Raw genomic sequence first — 26,152 nt, 5'->3', positions numbered from 1 at the left:
ATTCTTCAGTGCACTATAAGTGGTCATCTGCATCATTTTCTGGGAAAAATATGTAACAGTAATCATCGCGCAAAACTCCTCCTCTAGATGCTGTCAATAGATCCAAGGCCATCCTATTCTGCATAGTCATTAATCTCAGCGTAGTCAGTTCTTCTTTAACTCCTTTAAGAGCAACCTTTGTCAAATTAGTAAACACTTACAGTCTGTAATCAACCATTTCTAATCTCTATGTTCTTTGCCACACCTACCCAAGGGACTGATAACAACCTTTTCTCCCTCTGTCCAGTGTTTAAACTCTTGCAGTACACTGAGTCATGTGGTTTCAAATCTATATTTAAGTCTCTCCTGCGACGTGACTGTGGAACGGTTCTAGCATTAGCAGCATAATTTATGACTGTATGATCATTGAGGTGGACCGGAGCGCACACTCCCGACCAGTTTGCTGGTAGGTGAGCATACGTGTTGTGTCCACAAAGCCACCAACCGTTGTTGATCAAATATGTGCCATTCTGTCCTGGTGCACCTTGTGAATAAGTGCACGATTGTGTAGTCTTGTTAAACATATAGGAACCACAATGACGATCTTGGGCACATTCTTCATTACAGGCTGTATAATTGTAGTTGGTTCGCCTTAGACAGGACGGTTGGTAAATCAGCGTCGCACTTCGTTCCCAATCTTTTGTTACCTTGCAGGGTGTATAGATGATCCTGCAAGTGTCAGCATGTAGCGATCCTAGTTGTGTCTGACCTTCTTGCGCATAACAGTATGTGTGATTACCCATAATCTGCACGGGGATTTTGTATTGCTCAATCTTTCCCGCCATTTCTCTCAGGGGTTCTTGAGAACAATTTTTACGCATGTACTGTGTTACATTGTTTAATCAAATCTTATACACTCCCGTTTTGCCCACACGTACGTGAACAAAACAATGCCCTTCCGGGTCCTTCATTGGCTTGGGGGTTACCCGTGGGGTGTGTGTGGAGATCGGTAGCATTGAGCATACATAGCAATTTAAATGGTTATTGGGTGTGCGCTGTAAAGTTAGCATAGCGCCACCATGTGTTTAAGCTGTAAGTATGTGACAATTCTCTACTAGGATGTAACCATGAATGATCTAAGTGATTGACTACAGTACGTTTTGTACGTACATGTTGGCTGTTTCGCTCTAAAGTAATATTCTGTCCCTGATTACATCCCACCTGATGGAAATTCCAATGGCCGAAACTCACAAGTTCCCCCACCACAGCACTTGCCACAACCAGGAAGAACAACTTTATTTCTTTTTCTCCTCTTCTCAGGTTCTGACGAGGTTCAGCCGTTGCTGGACCTATACAGGCCGTCAGCTGTTTACGGACAAACCGTCACTGCTCCCTTGTTTTCACCTGGAAGTGTCCCTTGTTTCTTATAGTGGGAAAGATGTACCCACGTGGGTCGTTCCGCTATCCGCACTGCTGTAGGTGTCTTCAACAGGATCTGGAACGGGCCTTCCCAGCATGGGTCACTCCACTTGGCTCTTCGAATGCGCTTCACCCACACATAGTCTCCCACGTCAACGCTGTTATCTTCTTCCTGGGGAGACAAAGGCATATCTGGCAGATTATTCATTCTTTGAACATCTTTTGCTTGCAGTATTTTTCTCATGTAATCTGCAACTCTCATTTCTACTTCATCATCTCCTGTCTTTTGTTGGAATGGAGGTAAGACGTAAGGTCTACCGTACATCATTTCAAATGGTGACAGTCCTGTGGTTGCATGTGGCATGATATGCATCCACAATTTCACTAAATCTAGACAATAAATCCATATATACACACACACACACACACACACATATATATATATATATATATATATATATACTGTATATATCAGTCGCTGACAGGGGGTTTAATCAACCTGCCGTAACAGCTCTTGTGGGGCTTCCCTCTTCAGGGAACACAGATGAGTCGCAGGCAGGAGTAAAAAAGTCCACAGCAGGCTGTAAATTAGAACAAAAATCATCAGACAGGACATTCTGGACCTTAGAAGGAGGACAGCCCCGACGGGGGCCTGAGCCGGCAACACATCCTGCCCAACCAGCAAATGCGTAGGCTTCAGTCTATCTAATGCAGGGGTCGGCAACCCATGGCTCTAGAGCTGCATGCGGCTCTTTAGTGCCGCCCTAGTGGCTCCCTGGAGCTTTTTCAAAAATGTGAAAATGGAAAAACATGGTGTGAATATATTTTTTGTTTTAATAAAATTTCTGTAGGAGGAAAAACATGACAAACATTCTTAAAGATTTACAATGCTGTAAAAATATGTATAATAAATATTTAATTTCAACATCTCATTATAATGGAAGTTAAACTTAAAGCACCATCGTACAGCAGACTAGTCACGTGGTGCGTCATTCTCTCCAGGATGCATTGCAGGGAACATAAACATTTAATCATGAATGCTCTTTATGTATTTGTAGCCTACTTATCATTTGGAAAGTAGATTAATACAGCTAATATAGACACTTACAGCATGTGTTGCCTTTATTATAAGCCATATATAAGGCTTTTAATTTTTTGCGGCTCCAGACAGATTTGTTTTTTGTTTTTTTTGGTCCAATACGGCTCTTTCAACATTTTGAGTTGCCGACCTCTGATCTAATGTGACCCTCTCTGACCGACCACCTATATCGAGCACGAAACTCTTCGCTCCCGCCTCGAGCACCCGGAATGGGCCATCATACGGAGGGCGAAGGGGTGACCAGTGGGTGTATGAAAACAAAACGGGCCGTTGTCAATTCCGTCGGTACAAACAATGGAAAACAGTGGAGCACGGGGGCTGGAGCCAGAGTGGGCCCGGCTGAAAAGGAACTTCTGGCAGGAAAGTTACAAGGGAGAGCACTTTCTGCCAAAATTTCCCTGGAACATGAAGTGGTTGCCCCAAAACCAATTCCACAGGAAAAGCATCCAAATCCTACTTAGGAGCTGAACGCAAATCAAGCATCATCCAAGGTAAACGATCTACCCACCTGTCATCTCAGAGCGCGGCACACAATGCAGCCTTGAGTGAACGGTGGAAGCGTTCACATAGCCCATTAACCTGAGGATGGTATGCGGTAGTACAGTGAACTTGAGTGCCCAATGATCTAGCCATTGATGACCAGAGTTCCGAAACAAACTGAGGTCCCCTGCCAATAGTAATGTCAGAAGGGGAGCCAAAACGTGCGACCCATGCAGAAGGAAATGTTCAAGCGACGTCTGCCGATGTCGTGGAGGAAAGAGGGACCACCTCCGGCCACTTGGTGGTCCGATCCACCATAGTGAGCAGATGAGTGTACCCTTGAGAGGGAGGTAAGGGTCCCACCAGGTCCACATGCACGTGGTCAAACTGTCTGGCTGGAATTGTGAACAGTTCAAATCAAATCAAATCAAATCAAATCAATCTTTATATAGCGTCTTATACAATCAAAATTGTTTCAAGGCGCTTTCCAGAATCCCAGGGCCTGCTGATGGCCGGCTGGGTAGAGAGAGCGAGAGGAGAGGAGAGGAGAGGAGAGGAGAGGAGAGGAGAGGAGAGGAGAGGCACAGAGCACAGAAACACACACAAAAATACACTATACAGCGGGTCAGCGGGGCCAGAGGTCATCATGCAGCTCCGAAGGCGGCGATACCTGTAAATGAATAGAGGGGGGGGGGAGCAGAAAAACTACGCAGGAATCAGCATAACTAGTCTGCTTGATGAGGAGGAGGAAAGAAGAGGAGAGGAGAGGAAACCATGACCCAGTGGGGTGACAGAGGCCTGTCAGGTGATCATGTTTCCGGACAGCCTTGGCCTATAACAGCACAGCTAAGATGTGACCTAACAATTAGACGACCCCCTAAGTATGGTAATTTGTCTATCTATGATAGTAACTGGAACTACAGAATTAGTAACAATAAGCTTTTTCAAAGAGGTTTTAAGTCTGATCTTAAAAGTAGCGATGGAGTCAGCCTCCCGTACCTGGTTCAAGGGGTGCCTTGGTGTGCTGGTGAACCTTAGCACGCTGATATGCTACACAAGCAGCTGTCCATTCCCTGACCTCTTTGTGAAGGCCAGGCCAGACAAACTTGGCACTCACCAGTTTCACCGATGCGCGAACCCCCGGGTGTGAGAGGGAGTGGACCATATCAAAGACCCTGCGGTGCCAGGCCACCGGGAACACAGGTCGGGGACGACCGGTGGAGACGTCACAAAGGAGGGCAGGACCACCATCCTGTACTACTGCCTCCTCAAACTTCAGGCCTGTACCGGTGGACTCTAGAGCCCGTATTTCCGGGTCCCCAGACTGGTTGGCCACAATGGCAGAGAAATCCAGCCCTAGGTGCACAGGATAAATCAGCACCTGCGACAGACAATCGGCCACTGGGTTAGCTTTTCCAGCTAGGTGCCGAATGTCAGTCGTGAACTTTGAGACTGCCGCCAGGTGACGCTGCTGATGCACAGACCAAGGCTCAGAGACCACTGACATAGCGAATGTCAGAGGTTTGTGGTCGACATAAGCCGTGAAAGATCGGCCCTCGAGCAGAAAATGAAAATAACGTGTAGTCAGGTACAATGTGAGTCAAAAATGCTGTACTTTCGCTCATTGTCCCGCGGCTGAAAAATGTGAGGGGCTGCCATGCACCACCCACGCTCTGTTCAACCACCGCCCCGACGGCCACATCTGACGCGTCAGTCGTCAAAGTGATGGCTGCCCTAGGTGCCTGATGCACCAACAGTGTGGCGTTGGCTAAGGCAGCCTTGGCCCCCTCAAAAGCCTGGACCTGCTCGGTAGTCCAGTTGTCCTGATCAGTAGCTCTCTTCATCCGTAGGGCCTCATACAGTGGCTGCAGGAGATGGGCTGCCCTGGGGAGAAAACGGTTCTAAAAATTCACCATCCCCAAGAACTCCTGCAGGGCCTTAACAAAGACCGGAAATTCTGCCACCGCCTGCACCGTAGATGGCAACGGAACTGCACCCTTGGAAGAAATGAGGTGGCCCAAGAAATCAATCACCAGCAGACCAAACTGGCATCTCACTGGGTATATGATCAGGCCATGATCTGCCAGCCGCTGAAAAACCTGCCCAAGGTGTGTCAGATGCTCATCTGCCGATGGACTTGCTACCAAAATGTCGTCCAAATAGACTAACACAAAGGTGAGGTCACACAATACCGAGTCCATCAATCGCTGAAATGTCTGCGCTGCCCCCTTCAGGCCGAAAGGCATGCGCAGGAACTCAAACAGCCCAAACGGGGGTAATCACCTCGGCTGTGATGTTGTTAAGATGATGAAAATTGCCACACAGCCATCAAGTGCCATCCGCCTTGGGCACCATGTGGAGCGGAGAGGCCCATGGGCTGTTAGAGCACAGCACAATTCCCAAACGCTCCATTGTGGCGAATTCCTCCTTAGCCGTCGCCAACTTCACAGCATCGAGCCGCCGTGCGCGTGCAGACCCGCAGACCCGCGGTGGGTATGAAGTGCTCCACCCCGTGCTTCATGGCGACCATGGAAAACGCGGGCGTAGTAAGCAACGGAAAATCACCCAGCAATCGCTGAAAAACATTACCCGCCGCAGCAAAACTGGCATGTGCCAGCGCCACAGGTCCCCCCGTCAGACATGGAAAGGTGGCAAAGGAAATAGCATCGATTAAACATCGGTTAGCAACATCCACCAGCAGACCATGTGAACACAGAAAATCTGTACCGATAATGGAAACAGTAATGGAGGCTAACACAAAGTCCCATGTGAAACTGCGCCCAGAAAAACAGTCACTGACCTGCTACCAAATGTCTCAATGGAGGAACCATTAGCGGCAGTCAGCTGGGGGCCTGTGCCCAAGAATGACAAGTTTGCACTGCCTGGAGGGAGGAGGCTCTTCTGTGCATGGAGGAATGCAGCACCGGGCCTTGTGGCCAAAACGCTGGTGGAAAAAACACAGGTCACTCTTCCTCCTCCGGGAGGAAACTCCAGCCACCATCGCCTGGTCTGTGTCTTCTGGTACCAGCCGCTGGGAATCCACCAACATGCTCTGAGGTCCTCCTAGCAGTCAGCAGCACACGATCCACCTCCTCAGCCAAATCCTGAAAATTACCTGCAGCCAAACTTGGGAAGTTTGCCAAGGCCGCCCGGACCGGATGTGGAAGCTGGCACAGGAAAATGTGCAGGAAAAGGAACCTGTCCTCGTCTGAGCCCAGCAACGACAGCATGCTGTCCATCAGGTCCACCACAGAACCATTGCCCAAACCCGGCAGGGAAAGCAGTTTATTCGACCTTTCCGCGGCGCACTGGCTGTACCTCCAGAGCAGGAGTTCCTTGAGCGCTGTTTACTTGCCATGCAGCTGCATGACGCGGCATGTGGACTGCTGGTCCAGAGCCGCGACCACCATAATACCTGTAGTGGTCCTCGGTGATTCCTCGCAGGTGGAACAGCGTTTTGACATGCTGGAACCACGGAGCCGGGTCACTCTGCCAGAAGCGGGGCTGCTTCACGGACGCGGTGAAGCTAGCTGGCTGCGTGAGTCGGGGCGACGTGGCGAAGAGGAGATACCTTCGTCTGCTGCCTCGAACATGTTCAAACGGGGTCACCAATGTGGCAGGACGAGTAACGACTCGGACAGAGCAGATGGTTTGGACGTCTTTATTCAGCAACCACCAGCTACTAAAGCTGGCACCTCGAATAGTGCATTAACTAACCAGGGCAAACCACCCCCATTACCCCATGCATCACCTGGGTGTGAGATACCCAGTGTCCGCCACAGGGGATCAGTTGTTGCATCACAGTGTTTTCCAAGGTAGTTTTCTCTGTCAACTGGACTGGGTTTCTTCTCTTGAAGACGTTTTGCCTTCTATCTAGAAGGCTTCTTCAGTTCAGAACTGAACTTGTCACTGTGCAGGTAGTCTTTTTTATTATGGCCGCTAGAGGGCGCTATTTGTGAACACGTGTTCTTTACGATTGTTTCAGTTGTAGTATTAATATTCTGCTTTAAAAGTTTTACTTTTGGTATGTTATTTTTTTGTTATTTTATTATTTATTCTTTTTCTTAACCGCTATATCTGGGGCGACCGTGGTAGCTCTAAGAACTCTCCAGTAAGAAGGGGAGGGTTTTCGGTTCAAGCAAGTCAAAAGTGGAGGTGGAGAGGTTCTGGTAGCATGGGGAGGTAAAAGGGCATCCTCACTGCCTTAGTACCCTTGAGCTGGGTACCCCGCGGACTCTGTGATGAGCTGGCAACTCATTCAGGGGTGAAGCTGCCTTCAGTTTACCAAATTAAGCATATATTATAGAAATTCTTTACACACAGACAAGCATCTTTAAATTTTGACTATTATGGCTTGAAGCAAACGAAAACCATAAACTTGAATCATGAAAAGAATGAACATCTATGGGACTCAAATACCGTACTTGGTTGAGACCGCCAGACTACAGAGCTGCCACCATCCTAATTTTGAACACAATTAAGAACAAAAATAAAAGAGAATACCTTTAATTTAGGAAACACAAATACATATTCAAAAAGGAGCAAGAAGAATTGTAATTTCTAAGCGCCCACTCTTTCTTCATGAATATTAATAAATAATATCAAATAATAGTAATAAGATACCTGGTCAAAACCTGTCCAAACACTGAAGCTTGATGGCTGGAATTACTGTGTGTGTATGTGTGTGTGCACGCGCGCGCGCGTGCGTTCATGCGTGCGTGTATGCGTGTGTTTGAAATGATAAATTACAGATTTATATTAATGATTTAGACATAACCTTTTCAATTTTACCAATGACTCATCCATGTCATCAGTCAATGGACCTGTTGTTCTTACATTTTTAAAAAATATACAGAATTTCCTTTTCATCAGCGGCTTAAATGAGCAAAATATCCGTCTGTTAAATCTTCTTCATGTTCCTGAATCAGAGATGTTTTTTTGCAAATATAGGTCCTAAACTTACAAAGAATTTCTTAAAGCCCTTATATCAGTTCACTTCATTTTGTTTGGACGATTCTGCCATTTCTCAGTCTTGTGAAATCTCTGTATACAGTATTTTTCTTTTTACAGGCATTTATTTGTGGTTTGTGAGCAGAGGGCTCTTGGTAGATGTTGGTTTTCTGTTTCTTAATTGGACATTTCTTTATTAATTAGACCAGGGGTGGGGAACCCTTTTCATATCGAGGGCCATTTCAATTTTTATAAAGTCCTCCGAGGGCCATACTATTATGAACACATACCTAGGGATGCAAAAAAAGACAAAAAAAAGTCTATAACCACTGTGTTACTAAGTCTCATGATTGCTGCATTTGAGTTTGAATTATTTATTTAGCACACATGCATATAAAATCACAAAAAAAAATAGAATAAAATGACAAACAAGTAAAATATGTTTTCATGATCATACAAAACAATAAAAAGAGGTGCAGAGTTGAGGCAAGAGACCCGTAAGGGCCTGTTCGAGGCCTCTACTCACAAAAACTGCAATACAACAAGATAATCAAGAAAATAAATGAAAAAGAAAGAAAGATAAAGACAATAATAACAACAACTAGAAAGCACTCGGAGAGCGCAGACCTCCGCCAAGCGCAACAATTCCTGGCATATTGTGATTTCCACCATAAATATTAGTCCCACATATACTTTGACTACATATTTAGATTCCTTGACCATAAAAACATACCGTTAGCCACTGGAATCATAACAATATATGTCTTAGTTCAAGAGTTATTCACGAAAAAAAAATCACGCTTTGAAACAATTTTACTTTGTACGGCGCGAGCGCCTCAGCGGCGGCTACGAGGCGCGTTCACGAACTCTCCTTCGGCGTGAGGTTTCAGCTTCGTGGCTATTAATTCACTCACCACAAAACTTGCACGCGTAATATTCTCTCTGTCGGTACATGGTCGTGTGAAAGCTGCTTGTTGAGCCTCCAAACTCCGGCGAAGAGCGTTAATTTTATCCAAACTCATCTGTCCTTTCAACTCATAGAGTTTAGCGTGTTTCGCTAAGCATTTTTCGTCCGTGTCAATCAGTCCAGCCCACTACGTACATCACATGCTGTGTTCACTGACCCTGACCTTGACTCGGACATAACATAACCGTCTGTTTTATCTCAGAAAACGGGAAAATATTTCCTCTTGTTACGAAAGAAATTTCAGGATACGAAAGGCAAAAATACGCTACCGCTGCTACTCGCAGCTCGCGGAGTTTAGCGAACGGTCCCACTGTATAAGTGCACATATAAAATATAAAAATCTTATTGCGTTGCGGGCCGGTAGAAATGGTCTCGTAGGCCGTATACGGCCCGGAGGCCGGAGGTTCCCCACCCCTGAATTAGACACTACCAGTACCAGTGACGACGTGTGTGATTCGTCAGCTGGTAACGTATTGCGTCACTTCCTGTCTTCTCAATCGTTTGTTGGTGGCATTGTGCACGGGGTGTTGCATTCACTTAATATTTAACACTTTGTGTGTTGTATTCACTTTAATTAAAATTTGAACACTTGGGACATTCTAGTCACCTGGTAACAACAGTGAGAAACAACCCATATTAAACAAATACAGGGCTTCGCCGATTATTAGCGCTAGCATGGCCTCACCGTCTGTTTCACCCGGTGTCTTTGTTCAGTGTGTGAAATGTTTAGTTACTCCTCTGCCTCCCTTAGTGAAGGGAATAGGTGCAGAAAGTGTAGTTTATTTACGGCTATGGAGGCGAGACTTAGCGAGCTCGAGACGCGGTTCCGCAGCTTGGAGTTAGCTGGAGTTGTGTCAGGTAGCCGGGAGAAGCTAGCTGCTTCGGAGCCGCCTAGCGTAGCTTCAGCTAGCGGTCCCCCGGCAGCAGCCGGCTAGCCAGGGCGGCTGGGTGACGGTTCGTAGGAAGCGTAGCCCAAAACAAAGGCCCACGGTGCACCACCAACCGCTTCCTGTGGCTAACCGTTTTCCCCCACTCGGCGACACAGTAGAAACGGTGTGTGTCAGCCTTAATTTACCTTAATTTCTGAGTATGGTCAGGAAATGCTTAGAAATTCAAAGGTAGGTAAAAACTTATGACGTGTTTATTATTCATACATGGGTGAACATATGACACCCTGTTGATGTGCTCAGCTGAATTTTTACTACAAGTGAAGGTGTTTTCATGAATCTGGTGCAGCTAGAATTTAGACATTGTACTAATAAATGATTTAGAAAACCTTGGCTGCAATATTTTTTTGAGAATAAATGTTTTCAAAAATCTCTTTTTAATAGAAAACTGAATTATGAGCCAAGTTGATAGCAGATATTTATCCTTGGGTACATGAAGCAGGTGAAGAGCAAACTTCTGGATTTAAATAACTCAAAAAAAGGCAGCTGTTTCTCAGAACATCCCGCAGACTTCATCACTGAGCATTTTCACACTTTGCCCAAAAGAAGGCGCCACACCACTGGAAGTAAATGACAACAGTTTAAATCTTTAAATCATGAAATATTTACACAGATCTCATTAAAAATGCTGCATGAGAAAAGTGGAAAAATGTAAGGTATGATAACGTGATGAAACTTCAAACATTATACATTTTATCCCTATCTACCTGAGAAATATCTCTGGATAAATCTTATAGGCAAATTTAAATTTTAGGTTTCTTTTTGAGATTATGCTAGATTTCTACTTGGAATAAAGATGATAATTTATAATGTTGAGGATCTATGGTTTTAAAGGAGTGTAGTTTATTTCACATTTTGTGCATGTAATAAATATTTTCTGTTCATTTGTCGCAGCTAGATGAACTCTTGACTATTTTGGCTTCAGGAGGTGCTACTCTTTGCAACTCTTCACCACAATCAAGGCAAATTAGTCAACCTGTCACTCTGTCCCCAATCATCAGTCATTCTCCCAGTACTTAAGCCCCAGCAACATGCAATTTCAGCCAGACTGTCTGAAGTGCATGCCTGAGTTTCTGGTGCCGTTCGTTGGCCTGATTCCTTGTTTTCAGCACCAGTTTCCTGTCCCACCTTGTCTCTGTCTGCTCCCTGCTCTGCCGGGTTCCTATTTTCCCTGTGGGGTTTTCCAAGAATGGATTACAGATCCACTATCAAACTATATTGTATGTTTTGTTGGTGAAAGTTTTGCCATTTACACCTGTGCTCTTATTGTGCTGCAGTTCTGATTCCATCATGCAAATCTAATGTGAATAAATATTTGCACGTTGCACGGCAGCTCTTTGGTGGCCATAAAATAGGACATTTGTTAATTGTGATTTGAATGTACTTAATTGAAAACATTCTAATTTTTAAATGTAGGCGCTGGTGTGTCTGGATACTAACAATGGTCTGAGTGCGGCTTGTGGTGTTGCAATGGTTTGTTTTAGATCTAGTGGAGTACAGTGGCCAGGAATGTGCCTGCTCTAATCCCAGTGAGGGACAGGAGGTGTTTTAGTAGATCTCCTCTGCTCCACATGAGTGGCCCCTGCCATTGGTGTCCGTCCAACCTCCGGAACTGGATAAAGGGAAGCAGATGTGTGTTTGGTTTGCACCAGACCTTCACACTCACCAGAGGAACTGGACTAAATAATCCAACATCAATGCTGAACACACAGTGGAAGCGGCTCCTCTGGCACTGAAATGCTGAGACATCACAAATTATCAATTATTCTTCAACCAAGCAGACAAAAATTCCAATGCAAACGTAAACCTAGAAAGGTGTCTTTCAAAGCTGCAAGTCAGAATTTTATTGTCTCTGACAACTTTTAAGATCTATGGAGGATAAAGAAAACAGCCAATCCCTCATTTTTGGAATTCAGCATTTATAATAAAAAAAATCAAACCTGTTTTTAGTCCAACTACTGACTGGAGATTCTGATGGGAACATCCAGAGCAGCACAGCATGTTAAATGGGATGGACAGCTGACTCAGCGCCTCACCTGTTGTCTGTGTGCTCGCTCAACAATGTCTTTATTCCAGATGACACAATGCAGCCCCGGGGCCGAACACCAGAAGCCAGGCCCTGGAATTCTTACTGATCCCAATCTTGGTCTTTCCAAAAACATGAGACATGACGAAGAAGTTCAGAATATCGAGTGCCTTTATCCCTGGATTCTTTCGGGATTTCCCAACAGGTTTGTCACGGGTGATGGGTTGAAGATAAAGTTACATGGAAATCCAAAAATGTAAATTAACTTTATATTCACTTACCACGATGACAAAGGTGACAAATGTCCAGGAGGGTCATCCTGCCCTATGATGGACCCCCAACAGCACCCAGCCTGTGACTGTCATCGTGGGTGTTCAGATTTCATGTTACAGATCCACAGTGCTGCTCACATCATAACAGGAGCGTAGCAGTGTGATGCTGCAAACACACACACTTATAACTTATAGTATCAGATGTATTCAATACAATAATCTATTAAAATGCAACATAGACTAATAAACTGAGTTTTGTGGATCTTATAGTCACATCTTGTTTCTTTGCTAAACTGTTTTAACTACAGGAATGAAAGTGTAGAAATACAAGTTCGAGTCATTCTGATTCTGTCCTCTGTTCCCACCACTGCACAACAACAACAACAACAACAACAAACATGTAGAACACAGGAAAAAAGGGATATTTCAGTGTGAAAAGTTGCTCTCATGGATGTATACAGTACTCTGCTGACTCATTCTATAACTGCTCTGATGAGAAGTTCAGGCCAAACAGCGACTGGTGACATGGAGCAGCTTCGTCAGAGCAGCATCTCTGGTTCAACTCAACACGCGCCGACATGTCTGAGGGTAATCATGCTACTCTGCTCTTCAGGCCTGTAAATTCTATTCCCACACCATAACTGTCCGCTGATGTGCTCAGAGAAACTAAGTAGAGTACAGTGAGAGGAAGAGATGAGAAGAGAGGGAGGACAAAAGAAAAGCCTGCCTACCAGCGAGTAACGCGGCACAATGCTGCGCGTCACATAAATCCTCGTTAAGCATTTATGATCTCCAGAGGGAGAAAACAGATGATCTGAGATTCTTTGCTGGGGGGTTGGAATGCACATGCCACAACCTGCACCTGTATACCTGTAAATAATGACATCCAATCATCTGTGGATGCTGGAGAACTTTCAAGTATGAAACAATCAGAGCAGAGAGCCAGTGGTCAAGAGAGATCCTTCTAAGAGCAAGTGAACATCAGAACAGCTAACAGGTATGTACATTTTGGAATGTACTCCTAAGCCACACCTGTAGGGAACACATTCGCCAAGCCTGGCCTCTCTCCTCCCACTGGCTGATATCCCTCTGATTGACAACTGGAAGAAGTATTTGGCTCGAGTCCACAAGAGCCAGGAGGCAAGTATGACGAGCTCTGCACACGAACCAATGGCAGGCGGAGAAATACCTCCAAGCCAGGCGGGGCTGCAGTCAAATAAAACTCATCAATGGGGTGTGTCTCAAAAGTTTTTAACATTGCAACAGAGAAGGGAGGCCGCTGGAGGAGCACTTAACCAGTTACAGCGTACCCAGCGTGGGGCAGCTGCAGACGCTTCTCAGCGGCAGGTGATGGCATGTCCAAGGCGACTCTCAGCTCTGCTGATGCTGAACAATGGGAAAGAACCTGCAGATCTTCTCCACAGTGACCTTAAGGACTCATCTGTTAGTGTGGGGATGTGGTACCCCAGTTTCAGTGGACCATCAATGCTTCATGAGATTCTCAGCATCAGCGTCTTCAACTCTTGTAAGATTTAAGGGCTGTTGTGCTTCTGTGGTCGCTCACATCTCCTTATCACTTTTCCAGCCCAGCTATAGGTTTTGAATCCGTTGGACGGAGAACTGATAAGGGCATGTGCATGACATTACCTGCACTTGATGGACATGGCATTCCTTAGATACTCGTGCTGTGGTGTAATTTGAAGTTAACACAGAGGCTGATAGTACTGAAGGACGTGTTTGGGTTCGTATTTGGCTTTAAAGCTGCTTGATAAACATCAGATATGGTTTTTATATAGGTATTTATTCCATCCTTAATTAAAATCTTTTGTAGAACTTTGATGGCTGATGCTGAATTATTCTTTATGTCCAATGACTAAAAAATGCAAAGGGTTGTTTTCACATTTATGTCCTCAGAATTGCTTCAGGCAGTCTGAGCGCACCTGGTTTTATGTCCAATTTCCCGTAAAAAAAATAGGACAGAATGCAACTATGCAGCTTCTTGTGATGTTTCTCACAGGAAAGAGAAATCCAGTTTTCTGTATGGTCAAATATTATTAGGGCTGCTTTTGACCTTTACAAAGGCTGCTTTACAAACTATTGTGGTAAAAAGTGACAGCCCATCATTGTGCCACACATAACAGGCAGCCTGGATTGGAAAATATTGGTGACTAATTTTAATAATTGTGATAGTGTTCAATGCACAATTTAATTGTCACATCCAGATATATATTTGCACATTTCAACTATAGATCTGGGACTGCATAAATCAGTTAATGTACTGCAAAACAACAATACTGGTGGTTTCATCATGAAAGCCTGAAGTTTGAAATTTCAGAGTAATTGCTGAAAAAATATTGACAAAGCTAGAGAAATTGTCAAAAATAAAGCAAACATCTAAAAAGAAAAAAAAACAATTACTGTTGACTTTATGTTGGTATTCTGTTTGATATAATCCCACATATCCAGCCCTCAGATCATCCTCTAATCTGCCTTCTGCATGTTTATGTCCTTTGATTTGTTGTGTCTCTACTGATCAATTGTGTCAGGTACCTTCTGATTCTTATTCATGAAAAGGAAGCAACCAGGTAGATCAGGTGTGCCTATACCTATAAAACACTGCAGCGTCCCTTCTTTATTTCATCCTTACATACAGGCCTCGACTTGCAGATATATTACATTTTTTAAAGGCTTTCAGAAAATTCTGGATTATTCTACTGTTTATTTCAGACTGTTGTTAGATATCGTGAATAAAAATGACACTAAGAAATTAAATTCAAGATTCAAGAAGATTCAGGATTTACTTTATTCATCCCCTTAGGGAAATTGAATTGCATAAAATGTCAGGTGTGTGTCAGAAGAAAATGTCCTAGAAGGTTCACACCAAACTGCATTTCAAATCCATCTTCTGTTAATTGATGACAATAAAATGTGTTTAACAAACCATTTTCTGCTACAGAAAGTTTGAAAACTTTCGTTCTCTCTCTCTCGTTTTGTTTGCGTCATGACTGACAGGTGAACGGATGCATCACCGTACACCTGCACATGAATTGGCCCATGAATTGGCCATGACCACCATAAAAGGTTATGGTTATGAATTGGCAATTCATTTCTATAAATGAATTGGCAATTCATTTATACAAATAGCTGATTACCGGGAGCGCGCTGTCAATTTACGATCATTTGGCATTCATGATCGACCCACGTGTTTACTGTCAGATCTGAGTTTTCTGAACACAGTTTCACGTGTTCCTGAATCCAGAGTAGTTTTTTAGTGGAGTAGGCTTTTATGTGTAAATTTGTTAGCAAATATTCCAACGTTTCATGAATGACACCCACTGATCACGAGTAAAATCCAGAGAAAAATGTAACCTTGCCTCCAGCCAATTGAATGAGAGGGAATAACTGCAGATTACCTACGTTGTTAATGAAGAAATCCAAAGGCTCCTTGTTCTCCTCAACATCTTTGTTAAGATCTCTGACAGACTACAGATAGGCAACGTCCAGTTTTCCCACCACTACATTGCTGTTTCCGCTGCTGGATGTCAGCGGAAATGGCAATTGGAAATGACAGCGGAAATGGCAAGACGACCTCAGATCTTGACAGGTGAGAATCACTGTGGCCCCTGGAAGAGAAGTTGAGAATCTGACTCAAAAGAGGTAAACTCAATAACACTATTAAGAACAACAACAACGACAACAATGGAGCCTTGGTTTTGACTTCTCTAGGCAATATCCAGAGCTGTCTCTGTCCCAATGCCAGTGCCAGCCCCAGTGAGGAGGACTGTTTTCCCATCCAGTCTGACCATACTCTGAAACACTCCTTAACACTTTTTTTTATTACCCACTTGTGAGAGTGAAAAGGATATATGGTGAAATAAAGCTGTTGTCATGCTTTTAACATAAGGACAGTGTAGTTATTAAACCGGACATTTTACTGACAATTGCAGTTTGTCCTGAACGACAAAGATACAGGCACCAATCTTAGGCGCTGATCTTAATCTGCAGACTGTCATTTGAACATTCCCCTCTAAACTCCGATGGCTAAGGACAAAAAAGGGATTTACCTGCTACAAAAACAAATATGATTGCAGTTGCGTTAGTTCCCACGAGCTCGCGGGTGGTAGAGGCGAAGGTTAATATCTGCATAATACGGGGTCGCTGCGTGGAGCTCAAGCCCGCGGCGGCCTCCCTTCCGCTAGTTTACACACGCTCTACGTTCAAATGTTACGGACATTACGTCTCTGACCGCATTCCACACAGAGAGCACTGAAATTCGCTGTAATGGAATGTAATGGAAAATCAAATTTACATTTGTTTAAAGTGACAATGGTTTGTAGCTACAACAAAGCATTTGCAACATTAACATTTTTATTATAGCGAATGAAAAATATTTGCGTTATCTAAATTTTCAAAATAGCGGGTTAACAGCAAAAATACGTGTTACTTTTTAAAAGTGTGGTTTTATTCAAATAAATAAATAAATAAAAGTAAACAACCCTAACCCGGAAGTGTTTGGGGCTCGTGCCACGTCAGGCTGTGGTGAGTGACAGCAGCTGTGTTGTTATGCTAACGCAAAACGCTAATGTGCCTCAGTTGCTCTTCCAGCAGCTTCCACCATCATGCTGCGCCTGGGACTGAGCTGTTTGCTACTGCAGGTCTTTGTGGTGTCTGGGAGTGAATTCACATTTGAGCTCCCCGATAACGACAAACAGTGTTTTCACGAGGAATTGGAGCAAGGAATCAGGTTTGAAATAGGTTACCAGGTTAGTTCCTGCAAGGGCTTTGGCACCTTGGCTTCATTATAAAAGTAACTCTTGGCCATGTCAGCGGGCTATTTTTTTGGAGAATAGTGTGAGATGTATTTTGCTTAATCGAATGGAAGAACTCCATAGATTATTTTACCTTTAGTTTAAAGTCAGTAATTTTGTCAAGCCTCTCACGTTTCCCAACTATCTTAAACCGCACTGCTGTTAGAGGGCACTTGATTTCTTCCACAAATGTTGATGTTGCAACTAAACCACCAATGTTGCACATATCCTGTTACCCAAAAGTGGGGTGTGTGTTATCTTTTCTTGCAGGTCATTTCAGGGGGCAACTATGATGTGGACTGCTTTGTCACTGATCCTCAAGACAACGTCTTGTATAATGAGAAGAAGAAACAGTATGACAACTTCTCCCACACAACGACTATGAAGGGCATTTACAAGGTCTGCTTCAGCAACGAGTTCTCCACCTACACACACAAAACGGTGTACCTGCACTTCCGACATGGAGAAGAGCAGCCCCTCCTGGAGAGCATGTCCAGTGTTACGGCACTGACGCAGGTATGTGAGAGAATGTCTACCGGTAAATTAAACCTCAGTGTTCATTTCAGAAACATTCTCCATTCATTCCTGTAGATTTTTTTCGATGGTATAGTTCAGCAGCCAATCTAGTTTAATTTACTGTCTATGCTCAACATCAGCCATTGTGTCAAATATTACTGTTTCAAATCAATGTTTGGAAGTTGCAATTTAGTGTTTGTTCATGCAGATGCCCCACCTTCCACAGTTTGGCCCTGGGCTCTCGCCGTCTTCTCAGTTAAACTGCTTTCTATTTTCAGTTGGAGTCATCTTGCGTCACCATTCACGAGCTGATGAAGACCGTGACTGAATCGCAGACACGGTCCAGGCTTAGGGACGCCCTGGACCACACCAAAGCAGAGGACCTCCTCAAACGTGTGACCTTCTGGTCCATCGGAGAGACCCTTCTGCTGTTTGTTATTGGCATCGGACAGGTCATGATGCTCAGAAGCTTCTTCACAGAGAGGAAAAGTTCTGTTGCAGCCACCACTTAGAACTCAGAGGCATGATGCTCCTCCAGACAGATGAAATTGTTACATCGTCACACAGGAATATTTCTTTATGTCTGACTCCAAAAATGTCTTAAAATTGAGCTCAATGCCTTTCAGCCTTGAATAAATGTATTATTTATTATAGTTCAAGATCTGTTTCACTTCAACACTGTTACACCAACAGCTACATTATTGTTGTTAAAAAAAAAAAAAGTTTTTAGGTATTTATATGCCTGTAGCAGATGTTTCTCCTTGGGTAAAGTAACTTTCATTCCCTTTCTGGATGATCCTTACTTTTACCTTGATATTTCAGAGTAAGATATATGCTTAATGGGTATAAAGTGGCCAAATCTTTTTTTTCATAACAAAGCCACAAATTCTGTCCCATTAATCTGCAGATTTTAGTAAAACTCACTGCCTTCTTCATTTGTGAATGTTTTTGGTATCAGGGTGAAGATTTCCTTTCCCATGCCAGTGATGTCATGTCAAAACAGATTCTGACCTAAACAAATATTGTTTTTTTTTTTTTGCTTTTGGATTCCAAATTGAAACATTGTGAAACCAAATATCAGAGCAAGACAGATAGAGTCACAGATATGCTTCAGCATTTGAGTCAAAGAAGAAGAACCAAGGCTCCTTCAGGGTTGGCTCAGGCAGATTTGATTTGTTTAATCCAAAAAGTTGACTTAGAGCATTAATGCAGATAAGAAAGAAACTGGAGGCGCCATCCTTCCTCGCGCTGCAGCGGCGAGACCAATCAGTCTCATTAACAATTATCCTGATCTACAACTCAGGTCCTAAATATATTAAAGCTCATGAAAGAGACTCTGCTGGCAGCTCCCACGGATGAAGACACGTTGAACAGCAGGAGTATTTCACCCATAAGCCAACCTGTCACCGGTCCGCAGGTGCTCACCTCTACTCCGTCCGGATAAACATGGCTGCCTTGCTCAAAGTTCTGACGGCCGTGTCACAGAATTCGGCGGCACTGGCCCATACGCCTAAATTGATCTCGTCCGTCGCCCTACGCCTCCACGGAACCCAACAGAGGAAATGTAAGTTGAAAAACGCAGTTTTCTGAATGTTTTCATTCTGCTGAGCACGCTGGAGAGGGCGCCTGCGCCGGAGTTTGGAGGCGGCAGGAAGACGGCGTGGCTCAGGGGACACATCAATTCATCTTCAAACATCCATATTTTGGAAATTTGTTAACGATCCCTTAGTTCGGAAACCTTTTCTTTAAAAGAAAAGAATTTAGTCTGCTCTCCATTAGGAGTATATAAAGTTGACGGGTATGAGTTTGACAGAGGCCATAAAATCCCAAGGTCACTGTTTAGCCACCCGCCAACAAAAAACAATTTCGCTTAAAATTCAGCCGTGTAGTAATTGTACATAACATGCTTTTTCACTTATATATATTTACAAAAACTACTGTAAGTACTCTAGTACTTTTAACCTGTTGTTAACTGTTGTTAACTGTTAACCTGTTGTTTCTTACTATTTATGTATATACTGTATATACTGTATGTCTTATTTTATTTTATTTATCTTATTCTAGTGTTGTCTTCTTTATGTTGAATGTCGCAGCGTCACACCAAGACAAATTCCTAGCTTGTGTAATACTGTATTACATGAACAATGGCAATAAATCTGATTCAATTCAATTGGTTTATTAGTAGTTGTTATTAACTACTAGGGTAGTTTAATAGTAGTTAGTTTATTAGTAGTAGTTTAATAGTAATAGGAGTTTGTTTACCATTAGTAGTAGTTATTATTGGCTACAGTAGTTTGATAATAGTAGTAAATAACTACTAGCTTATAAACCACTGGCTACAGCAAGTGCTTGATATGTGACGCTTACTACCTGCATCTTGTAACCATCATATAATCTAATTTCATTTATATTTCACTTGTATTTTCCACCACAAAGCCAGCTGTGGGCTCAGGCCATTCTATTGAATTTTGCTTTAAAAGGGAAATTAAAACAAAATAAATGTATTCACTTGAATTTACTGTTTACCGTTCTGAAGTGCTTGATGAGATCAGATCAGTTGATCATTAGAGGATTTTTTTTTTTTTTTGCAGTCACTTGCTCTTGGTTTAATGATAACCAAACCCACGTGGTTGTAAGTTTAAAGTCTTCTCGCTCACCTACAGAAGGATCAACCAGGGAGATCAGTGGAATTCAAACGGAGTCAAAAACTCAGATAAACAAACCTCACAATCCTTGAAAGTGTGCATTAAGTTTGTTTTTACTTTTTACTTTTAGCCAATGTCATTCAAACTAAACATGCCTGCCAACCATTTAAGTCATGATTTGAACTTTACCTCAGTAGCTCAACTGTAAAGCTCTTTTCACACTGAGCATGTGAGGCACAGCTACACCGTCAGAAGCCCATTTACTGTGTGTGGTTGCAAATCAAATCAACCTTTATTTATATAGCGTCTTGTACAATCAAAATTGTTTCAAGGCGCTTTCCAGAATCCCAGGGCCTAACCCCAGACAAGCAACAGTGGCAAGGAAAAACTCCCCTTTAACAGGAAGAAACCTTGAGCAGGACCAGGCTCATGTAGGGGGACCTTCCTGCTGATGGCCGGCTGGGTAAAGAGAGAGGAGAGGAGAGGAGAAGGAGAAGGAGGGGGAAGAGGAGAAGAGAAGGAGAGGAGAGGAGAGGAGAGGAGAGGAGAGGAGAGGAGAGAGAGGAGAGGAGAGGAGAGGAGAGGAGAGGAGAGGCACAGAGCACAGAGCACAGAAACACACACAAAAATACTCTATACAATGGGTCAGCGGGGCCGGAGGTCATCATGCAGCTCCGAAAGGCGGCGATACCTGTAAATAAACAGAGAGGGGAGGGGGGGGGAGAAGCAGAAAAACTACACAGGAATCATCATAACTAGTCTGCTTGATGAGGAGGAGGAGGAAAGGAGAGGAAAGGAGAGGAGAGGAAACCATGACCCAGTGGGGTGACAGAGGCCTGTCAGGTGATCATGTTTCCGGACCCCGGCAGCCTTGGCCTATAACGGCATAGCTAGAATGTGACCTAATGATTAGACGACCCCCTAAGTATGATAATTTTTCTATCTATGATAGTAACTGGAACTACAAAATTAACAACAATAAGCTTTTTCAAAGAGGTAGGTTTTAAGTCTGATCTTAAAAGTAGCAATGGAGTCAGCCTCCCGTACCTGGACAGGGAGCTGGTTCCATAGCAGGGGGGCCTGGTAGCTAAATGCTCGGCCCCCCATTCTACTCCTAGAAACTCTGGGAACCACAAGTAGACCAGCATTCTGAGAGCGGAGCGGTCTATTGGGCTGGTAAGGTATCACTAGCTCCTCCAGGTAGGATGGAGCTAGGCCTCTGAGGACCTTGTAGGTCAGAAGAAGGGTTTTAAAAATTATTCTAAATTTAACGGGCAGCCAATGAAGTGACGCCAGTACAGGAGTTATGTGATCTCTTTTGTCAATACCTGTCAGAACTCTGGCTGCAGCATTCTGGATCAACTGGAGGCCTCTTAAAGAGTTGTTTGGACATCCTGATAATAAAGAATTACAATAGTCCAGCCTGGAAGTAACAAAAGCATGAATTAACTTTTCAGCATCATGCCGCGTCAGTAGCTTCCTGATCTTTGAGATGTTCCTCAGGTGAAAAAAGGCACTTCTAGAGACTAATTTAATGTGTGAGTTGAAGGAGAGATTTTGATCAAAAGTTACTCCTAGATTCCTCACAGAGAGACTAGATGTTAATGAGATACCATCTAGAGTGATCATGTGATCTAATCTATCCCTGAGAGGTTCAGGACCAAACACCATGACCTCAGTTTTTCCTGGGTTAAGGAGGAGGAAATTTGAAGACATCCACGACTTTATGTCTTTAAGACAGGTCTGGAGCTTCACTAACTTCTCTGTCTCCTCTGGTTTCATGGATAAATAAAGCTGAGTGTCATCAGCATAACAATGAAAATTTATCCCATGCTGCCGAATAATGTTCCCTAAGGGAAGCATGTACAAGGTGAAAAGGATTGGTCCAAGTACAGAACCTTGAGGAACCCCATGGCTAACCCTACTGTATGAAGAGGGAACGCCATGGACATGAGCAAACTGGTATCTATCAGATAAATATGATCTAAACCAGTTTAGTGCTGTCCCTTTAATCCCAATCACATGTTCCAGTCTATGTAACAGGATGCTGTGATCAACTGTATCAAAAGAAGCACTGAGATCCAGCAGAACCAGCATAGAGACCAGTCCATGATCTGAAGCTATGAGAAGATCATTAGTAACTTTAAGAAGTGCTGTTTCTGTGCTGTGATGAACTCTAAAGCCTGACTGAAACATCTCAAACAGGCTGTTCCTCTGCAGGTGCTCCAGTAACTGAGTCACCACCACCTTCTCAAGAACTTTAGAGATAAAAGGAAGGTTGGATATCGGCCTATAATTTGCTAAAACATCAGGATCCAGTGATGGTTTTTTAAGCAACGGCTTAATCACTGCCACCTTGTAGGACCGGGGTACATAACCTGACACTAAAGAACCATTGATCTGGTCCAGGATAGAACTGCCTATCACTGGTAAAACATCCTTCAACAGGTGTGTTGGGATGGGATCTAAAAGACACGTGGTGGTCTTGGATTTCTGAATTAGCGAAGACGCCTCAGAAAAATATATCGGACTGAAATAGTTTAAGGGCTCGTTGGAGAACCTGTATGTTCCCACAGTCAGCACATCTGGTGATGATAAATGCAGAAGTCTGAACTGACCTGGGGGTTCATTTTGCATTGTTACATCACATGCAAAGTTTTCAAAAAGGTGTGTAGTGATACAAAGAATAGAGGAAAAATTGAGTTCAGCCATGTCACAATTTGGTGAGCTGTGGGGCACAAGATGGGAGATATACTGGGATTTAGGGAAAAATCTCAGAGATCTCCAACACTTTGGGCTTACCAGATAAAATAATTGTACATATTTCCTAGCAGCTTAGTTTTGAAGCTGTTTTATTCTAGCTGTTCCTGTTTCAGATGCCACAGGTCGAATCAAAGTGGACCAACCCGTGGTGGAGATGGATGGAGACGAGATGACTCGCATCATATGGGAGTTTATCAAAGACAAGGTATTTAGCAAAGGAAGGAGAATTCCCTGTCTCCCAGGGTTTTACATGTTGCAGTGTATGTCTCCAGCTCATCCTGCCAAATGTTGATGTGGTGCTAAAGTACTTTGACCTCGGGCTGCCCTACCGTGATCGGACAGACGACCAAGTCACTGTCGACTCTGCCCTGGCAACTAGGAAGTACAACGTGGCTGTCAAGTGTGCCACCATAACCCCAGATGAGGCTCGAGTTGAGGGTGCGTTTACTGTAAAGTCTTAAATGTCTTGTCTCATTTTCTTAACCACTTTATGCCTTTCGGGGTCACGGGGAAGGTCCACAATGGGGGAAGGCAGGTCCACCCCAGGAGGAGTTGCCAGCTCATAGCAGGGCCCTATATGAGCATTTGTGGATTGCTCAAGGGTACCTCGATAGTGCCCTGAAGAAGTTCTGGCACCTTCCCTTCTACCAGAACACCTTCCATGTTTTATCTGCACTGGGGCTCAAACCAAGAACCCTCCGCTTCTCAGCCCAGTTCCCAACAGACTGGCCTACCACCACCTCCGTCGTAAATGTATCCAAATATTTGCCTTTCATGCATAACTTCTACATTCTGGGGCAGAGTTTAAGCTAAAGAAGATGTGGAAGAGCCCAAATGGAACCATCAGGAATATTTTGGGTGGTACAGTTTTCCGTGAGCCAATCCTCTGTAAAAACATCCCTTGCCTCGTTCCTGGGTGGACTCAGCCCATAACAATCGGCAGACACGCTTTTGGTGATCAGGTGAGAAACACAAGCGCTTGTTTGGAAAAGTCCTTCAGAGTTAGAACAGATGAACAGCCCCACCAACCATCACTCTTTTTTTTTTTTTTACTCCTCAGTACAGAGCAACTGATTTTGTCGTTAACTAACCAGGAAAGTTCAGGATCATTTTCACCCCAGCTGATGGAAGCAAACAAAAGGAATGGGAGGTGTATGACTTTAACTCAGGGGGCTGTGGGATGGGGATGTACAACACTGATGAGGTATGAGTAGGATGCATGTCTTGTTCTTTGGAATGGGGAAAACCCCATTTTTTAAATTTCCTTTTATTGTTGTACAGTCTATCTGGGGATTCGCTCACAGCTGCTTCCAGTATGCCATTCAGAAGAAGTGGCCTCTGTATATGAGCACCAAGAACACCATTCTGAAAGCCTATGATGTGCCGCTTCAAAGACATCTTCCAGGACATTTACGAGAAGTATGAGGACTTCGTGGCTGGTGTGTGTGTTGTAGCTCCATAGTTGAGCTCGGCACAAAAACAAAGGAAGTCTTTCAGGGTCGTCCGTGTCAACTCCGTATGGTTAAAAATACAAACACAAACTCCATGTCTTCCATCCGAGCTGCGTGACGTGGCTGATGAGTTGATGGTGATGGCGGGCATGTCTCTGTACTGACTTCAGGTTTCGGTTCTCTGGGACTCATGACATCAGTGCTACTGTGTCCTGATGGGAAGACAATTGGGGCTGAAGCTGCTCATGGCACCGTCACCAGGCACTACCGTGAACATCAGAGGGTAAGGTCCACGATTACATCACCTGGTGTGATGCTATATTGTGCTATACTTTTAAAAACTCCATTCTTCTTTTTTGCAGGAGAAACCCACCAGCACCAACCCGATCGCCAGCATCTTTGCTTGGACCAGAGGGCTGGAACACAGAGGCAAACTGGATGGAAATCCTGACTTGATAAGGTATGTGTTTGCTTATTTAGTGGCATCATTTAATGTGACCTGAATATTTCTGCATCATAATCTGTATTATCACCCTTCAGGTTCTGCCAGACATTAGAAAAAGTGTGTGTGGAAACGGTAGAAAGTGGTGTGATGACCAAGGACCTTGCAGGTTGCATTCATGGCCTGGCAAAGTGAGTTAAACACAGTGAAAACATTTGTTCTAGTTGAGCTGACCCAAACCCTACTCCTTATTGCTCACTAATCCCCGGATGTAATCTTGCAGCTGTAAAATGAATGAACATTACGTCAATACCACAGACTTCCTGGATGCCATCAGAACCAACCTGGATAGATCTCTGGGTAGATGAAAAACAATCAGAAGACTCCTTATGAAGAAATGTATGTTGACAGCAGATATTAAGGTTGCTTTTTCTAACCATCCCTCTGTTGGTATGAGCACTTTAAAAAAAAAAAAAAGCCTTCTGTATTTTAAGGACTGTTTTCTACTTTTGCCATTTTATTTTTTATTTTTCAGCCCACAGCTCTTAACCATTATTGCTCTCTCCCACTCTTTATAGTTGATTATCTTGTATAAGTTAAGACTGATTTGTAATAGTCACTTTAACTAAAGGATCTTTGGGGAACAACATATAAAGGACTATGTCATATTCTACACTTGATTAAAAATGTAATTGAGAAATGGAAGATTGCCCAGATAGAATCTTGGGTTTGTTGAGGTGTTTTAACGCATTCGTTTTTGACAGATTTGTATCGAGTCTGTCAGTTTATCCGCCATGCAGTGGTTGTAGGCCGTGTTTTGTCCAGCAGGGGGTAGACCTAATATAAGATGATGCAATAGCAGTGTGTCACCAGCAGATGTCGACGCCGTCTCAGTCACTGCCCCTTCAACGTCACTGAAAATGTCCTGGAAAATGCATATAAACGCTGCCTGGCGGGGGGGAAAAAAGCCATCTGGATTTAGCCAAGCAAATTCAAAAACTTCCTGTTGGATAATCCTACATGGGCAAGTATCTTTTGAGGTTTTTCAAGTGATCACCAATTGTGTTTTGGTCTCACCCTGTGGCAAAAAGGTCAACTGGTCTGACAGGTCTTGATGGAGCATCAGGATAAAAAGAGAGGCAGATGATGTGGCATACCCATCATGCCTAGTGTCTAATGGACCGGCCGGGGAAGGAGCAGAGTTCTGATCTGGGGCTGCTGCAGGTCCTCAGGTCTAGGTTCAGGTTCAGCAACTTTATGGAAAAATGAATGAGGTCAGCTGTCTACCTGAAGATACTGAATGACCAGGTTATTCCATCAGTGGAGGATTTCTTCCCAATATGACAATTCCAGGATTCCTGGGGCTGAGATAGTCAAAGAGTGGTTCA

General features: G+C 43.8%; 1 protein-coding gene, 3 long non-coding RNA genes and 1 pseudogene across 5 annotated transcripts in view; 3 read left to right on the top strand and 2 right to left on the bottom strand.

The window, feature by feature from the left end:
• The window catches only part of LOC130521696 (uncharacterized), a 28,674-nt gene extending 18,500 nt beyond the window's left edge, over positions 1–10,174 (top strand). Inside the window, exon 3 of the long non-coding RNA XR_008949416.1 lies at positions 9,757–10,174. This is a non-coding gene — a long non-coding RNA (uncharacterized LOC130521696). The remainder of the gene's footprint in view (positions 1–9,756) is intronic.
• On the bottom strand, positions 10,014–12,153 carry LOC130521699 (uncharacterized). The gene is made up of 2 exons (XR_008949419.1): positions 11,878–12,153; positions 10,014–11,581 (listed from the first exon to the last, which is right to left on the bottom strand). It is a non-coding gene; the product is annotated as an uncharacterized LOC130521699 (long non-coding RNA).
• A 2,765-nt stretch (positions 12,154–14,918) lies between these two features.
• On the bottom strand, positions 14,919–16,500 carry LOC130521693 (uncharacterized). Its single transcript, XR_008949413.1, has 2 exons — positions 16,204–16,500; positions 14,919–15,762 (listed from the first exon to the last, which is right to left on the bottom strand). It is a non-coding gene; the product is annotated as an uncharacterized LOC130521693 (long non-coding RNA).
• A 147-nt stretch (positions 16,501–16,647) lies between these two features.
• On the top strand, positions 16,648–18,116 carry tmed3 (transmembrane p24 trafficking protein 3). Of its 2 annotated transcripts, none has more exons than XM_057025433.1 (3): positions 16,648–16,902; positions 17,218–17,463; positions 17,742–18,116. In XM_057025433.1, exons 1-3 carry the CDS (start codon positions 16,759–16,761, stop codon positions 17,973–17,975), a joined length of 624 nt encoding a protein of 207 aa, XP_056881413.1. In that variant the 5' UTR covers positions 16,648–16,758; the 3' UTR covers positions 17,976–18,116. The 2 variants fall into 2 exon arrangements, with proteins under 2 accessions (XP_056881413.1, XP_056881412.1); XM_057025432.1 differs by having other exon boundaries at positions 16,665–16,902; positions 17,191–17,463.
• Positions 18,117–23,689: 5,573 nt separating this feature from the next.
• On the top strand, positions 23,690–25,475 carry LOC130521692 (isocitrate dehydrogenase [NADP], mitochondrial-like; annotated as a pseudogene).
• The last annotated feature ends 677 nt before the right edge of the window (positions 25,476–26,152 follow it).

This window comes from Takifugu flavidus, chromosome 2 (genome assembly GCF_003711565.1).
Source record: "Takifugu flavidus isolate HTHZ2018 chromosome 2, ASM371156v2, whole genome shotgun sequence".
NCBI lineage: Eukaryota > Metazoa > Chordata > Actinopteri > Tetraodontiformes > Tetraodontidae > Takifugu > Takifugu flavidus.
The sequence above is the reverse complement of the archived record's forward strand: the minus strand, read 5'-3'. Positions and strand labels throughout refer to the sequence as shown.

What these genes read in the sequence shown, in the direction of transcription:
- tmed3 (XM_057025432.1), top strand. Translation starts at nt 16,759, where the DNA reads ATGCTGCGCCTGGGACTGAGCTGTTTGCTACTGCAGGTCTTTGTGGTG. An exon ending in GGTTTGAAATAGGTTACCAG is followed by an intron (nt 16,903 to 17,190) that starts GTTAGTTCCTGC and finishes GTTACCCAAAAG; the next exon opens with TGGGGTGTGTGTTATCTTTT. An exon ending in GTGTTACGGCACTGACGCAG is followed by an intron (nt 17,464 to 17,741) that starts GTATGTGAGAGA and finishes TTCTATTTTCAG; the next exon opens with TTGGAGTCATCTTGCGTCAC.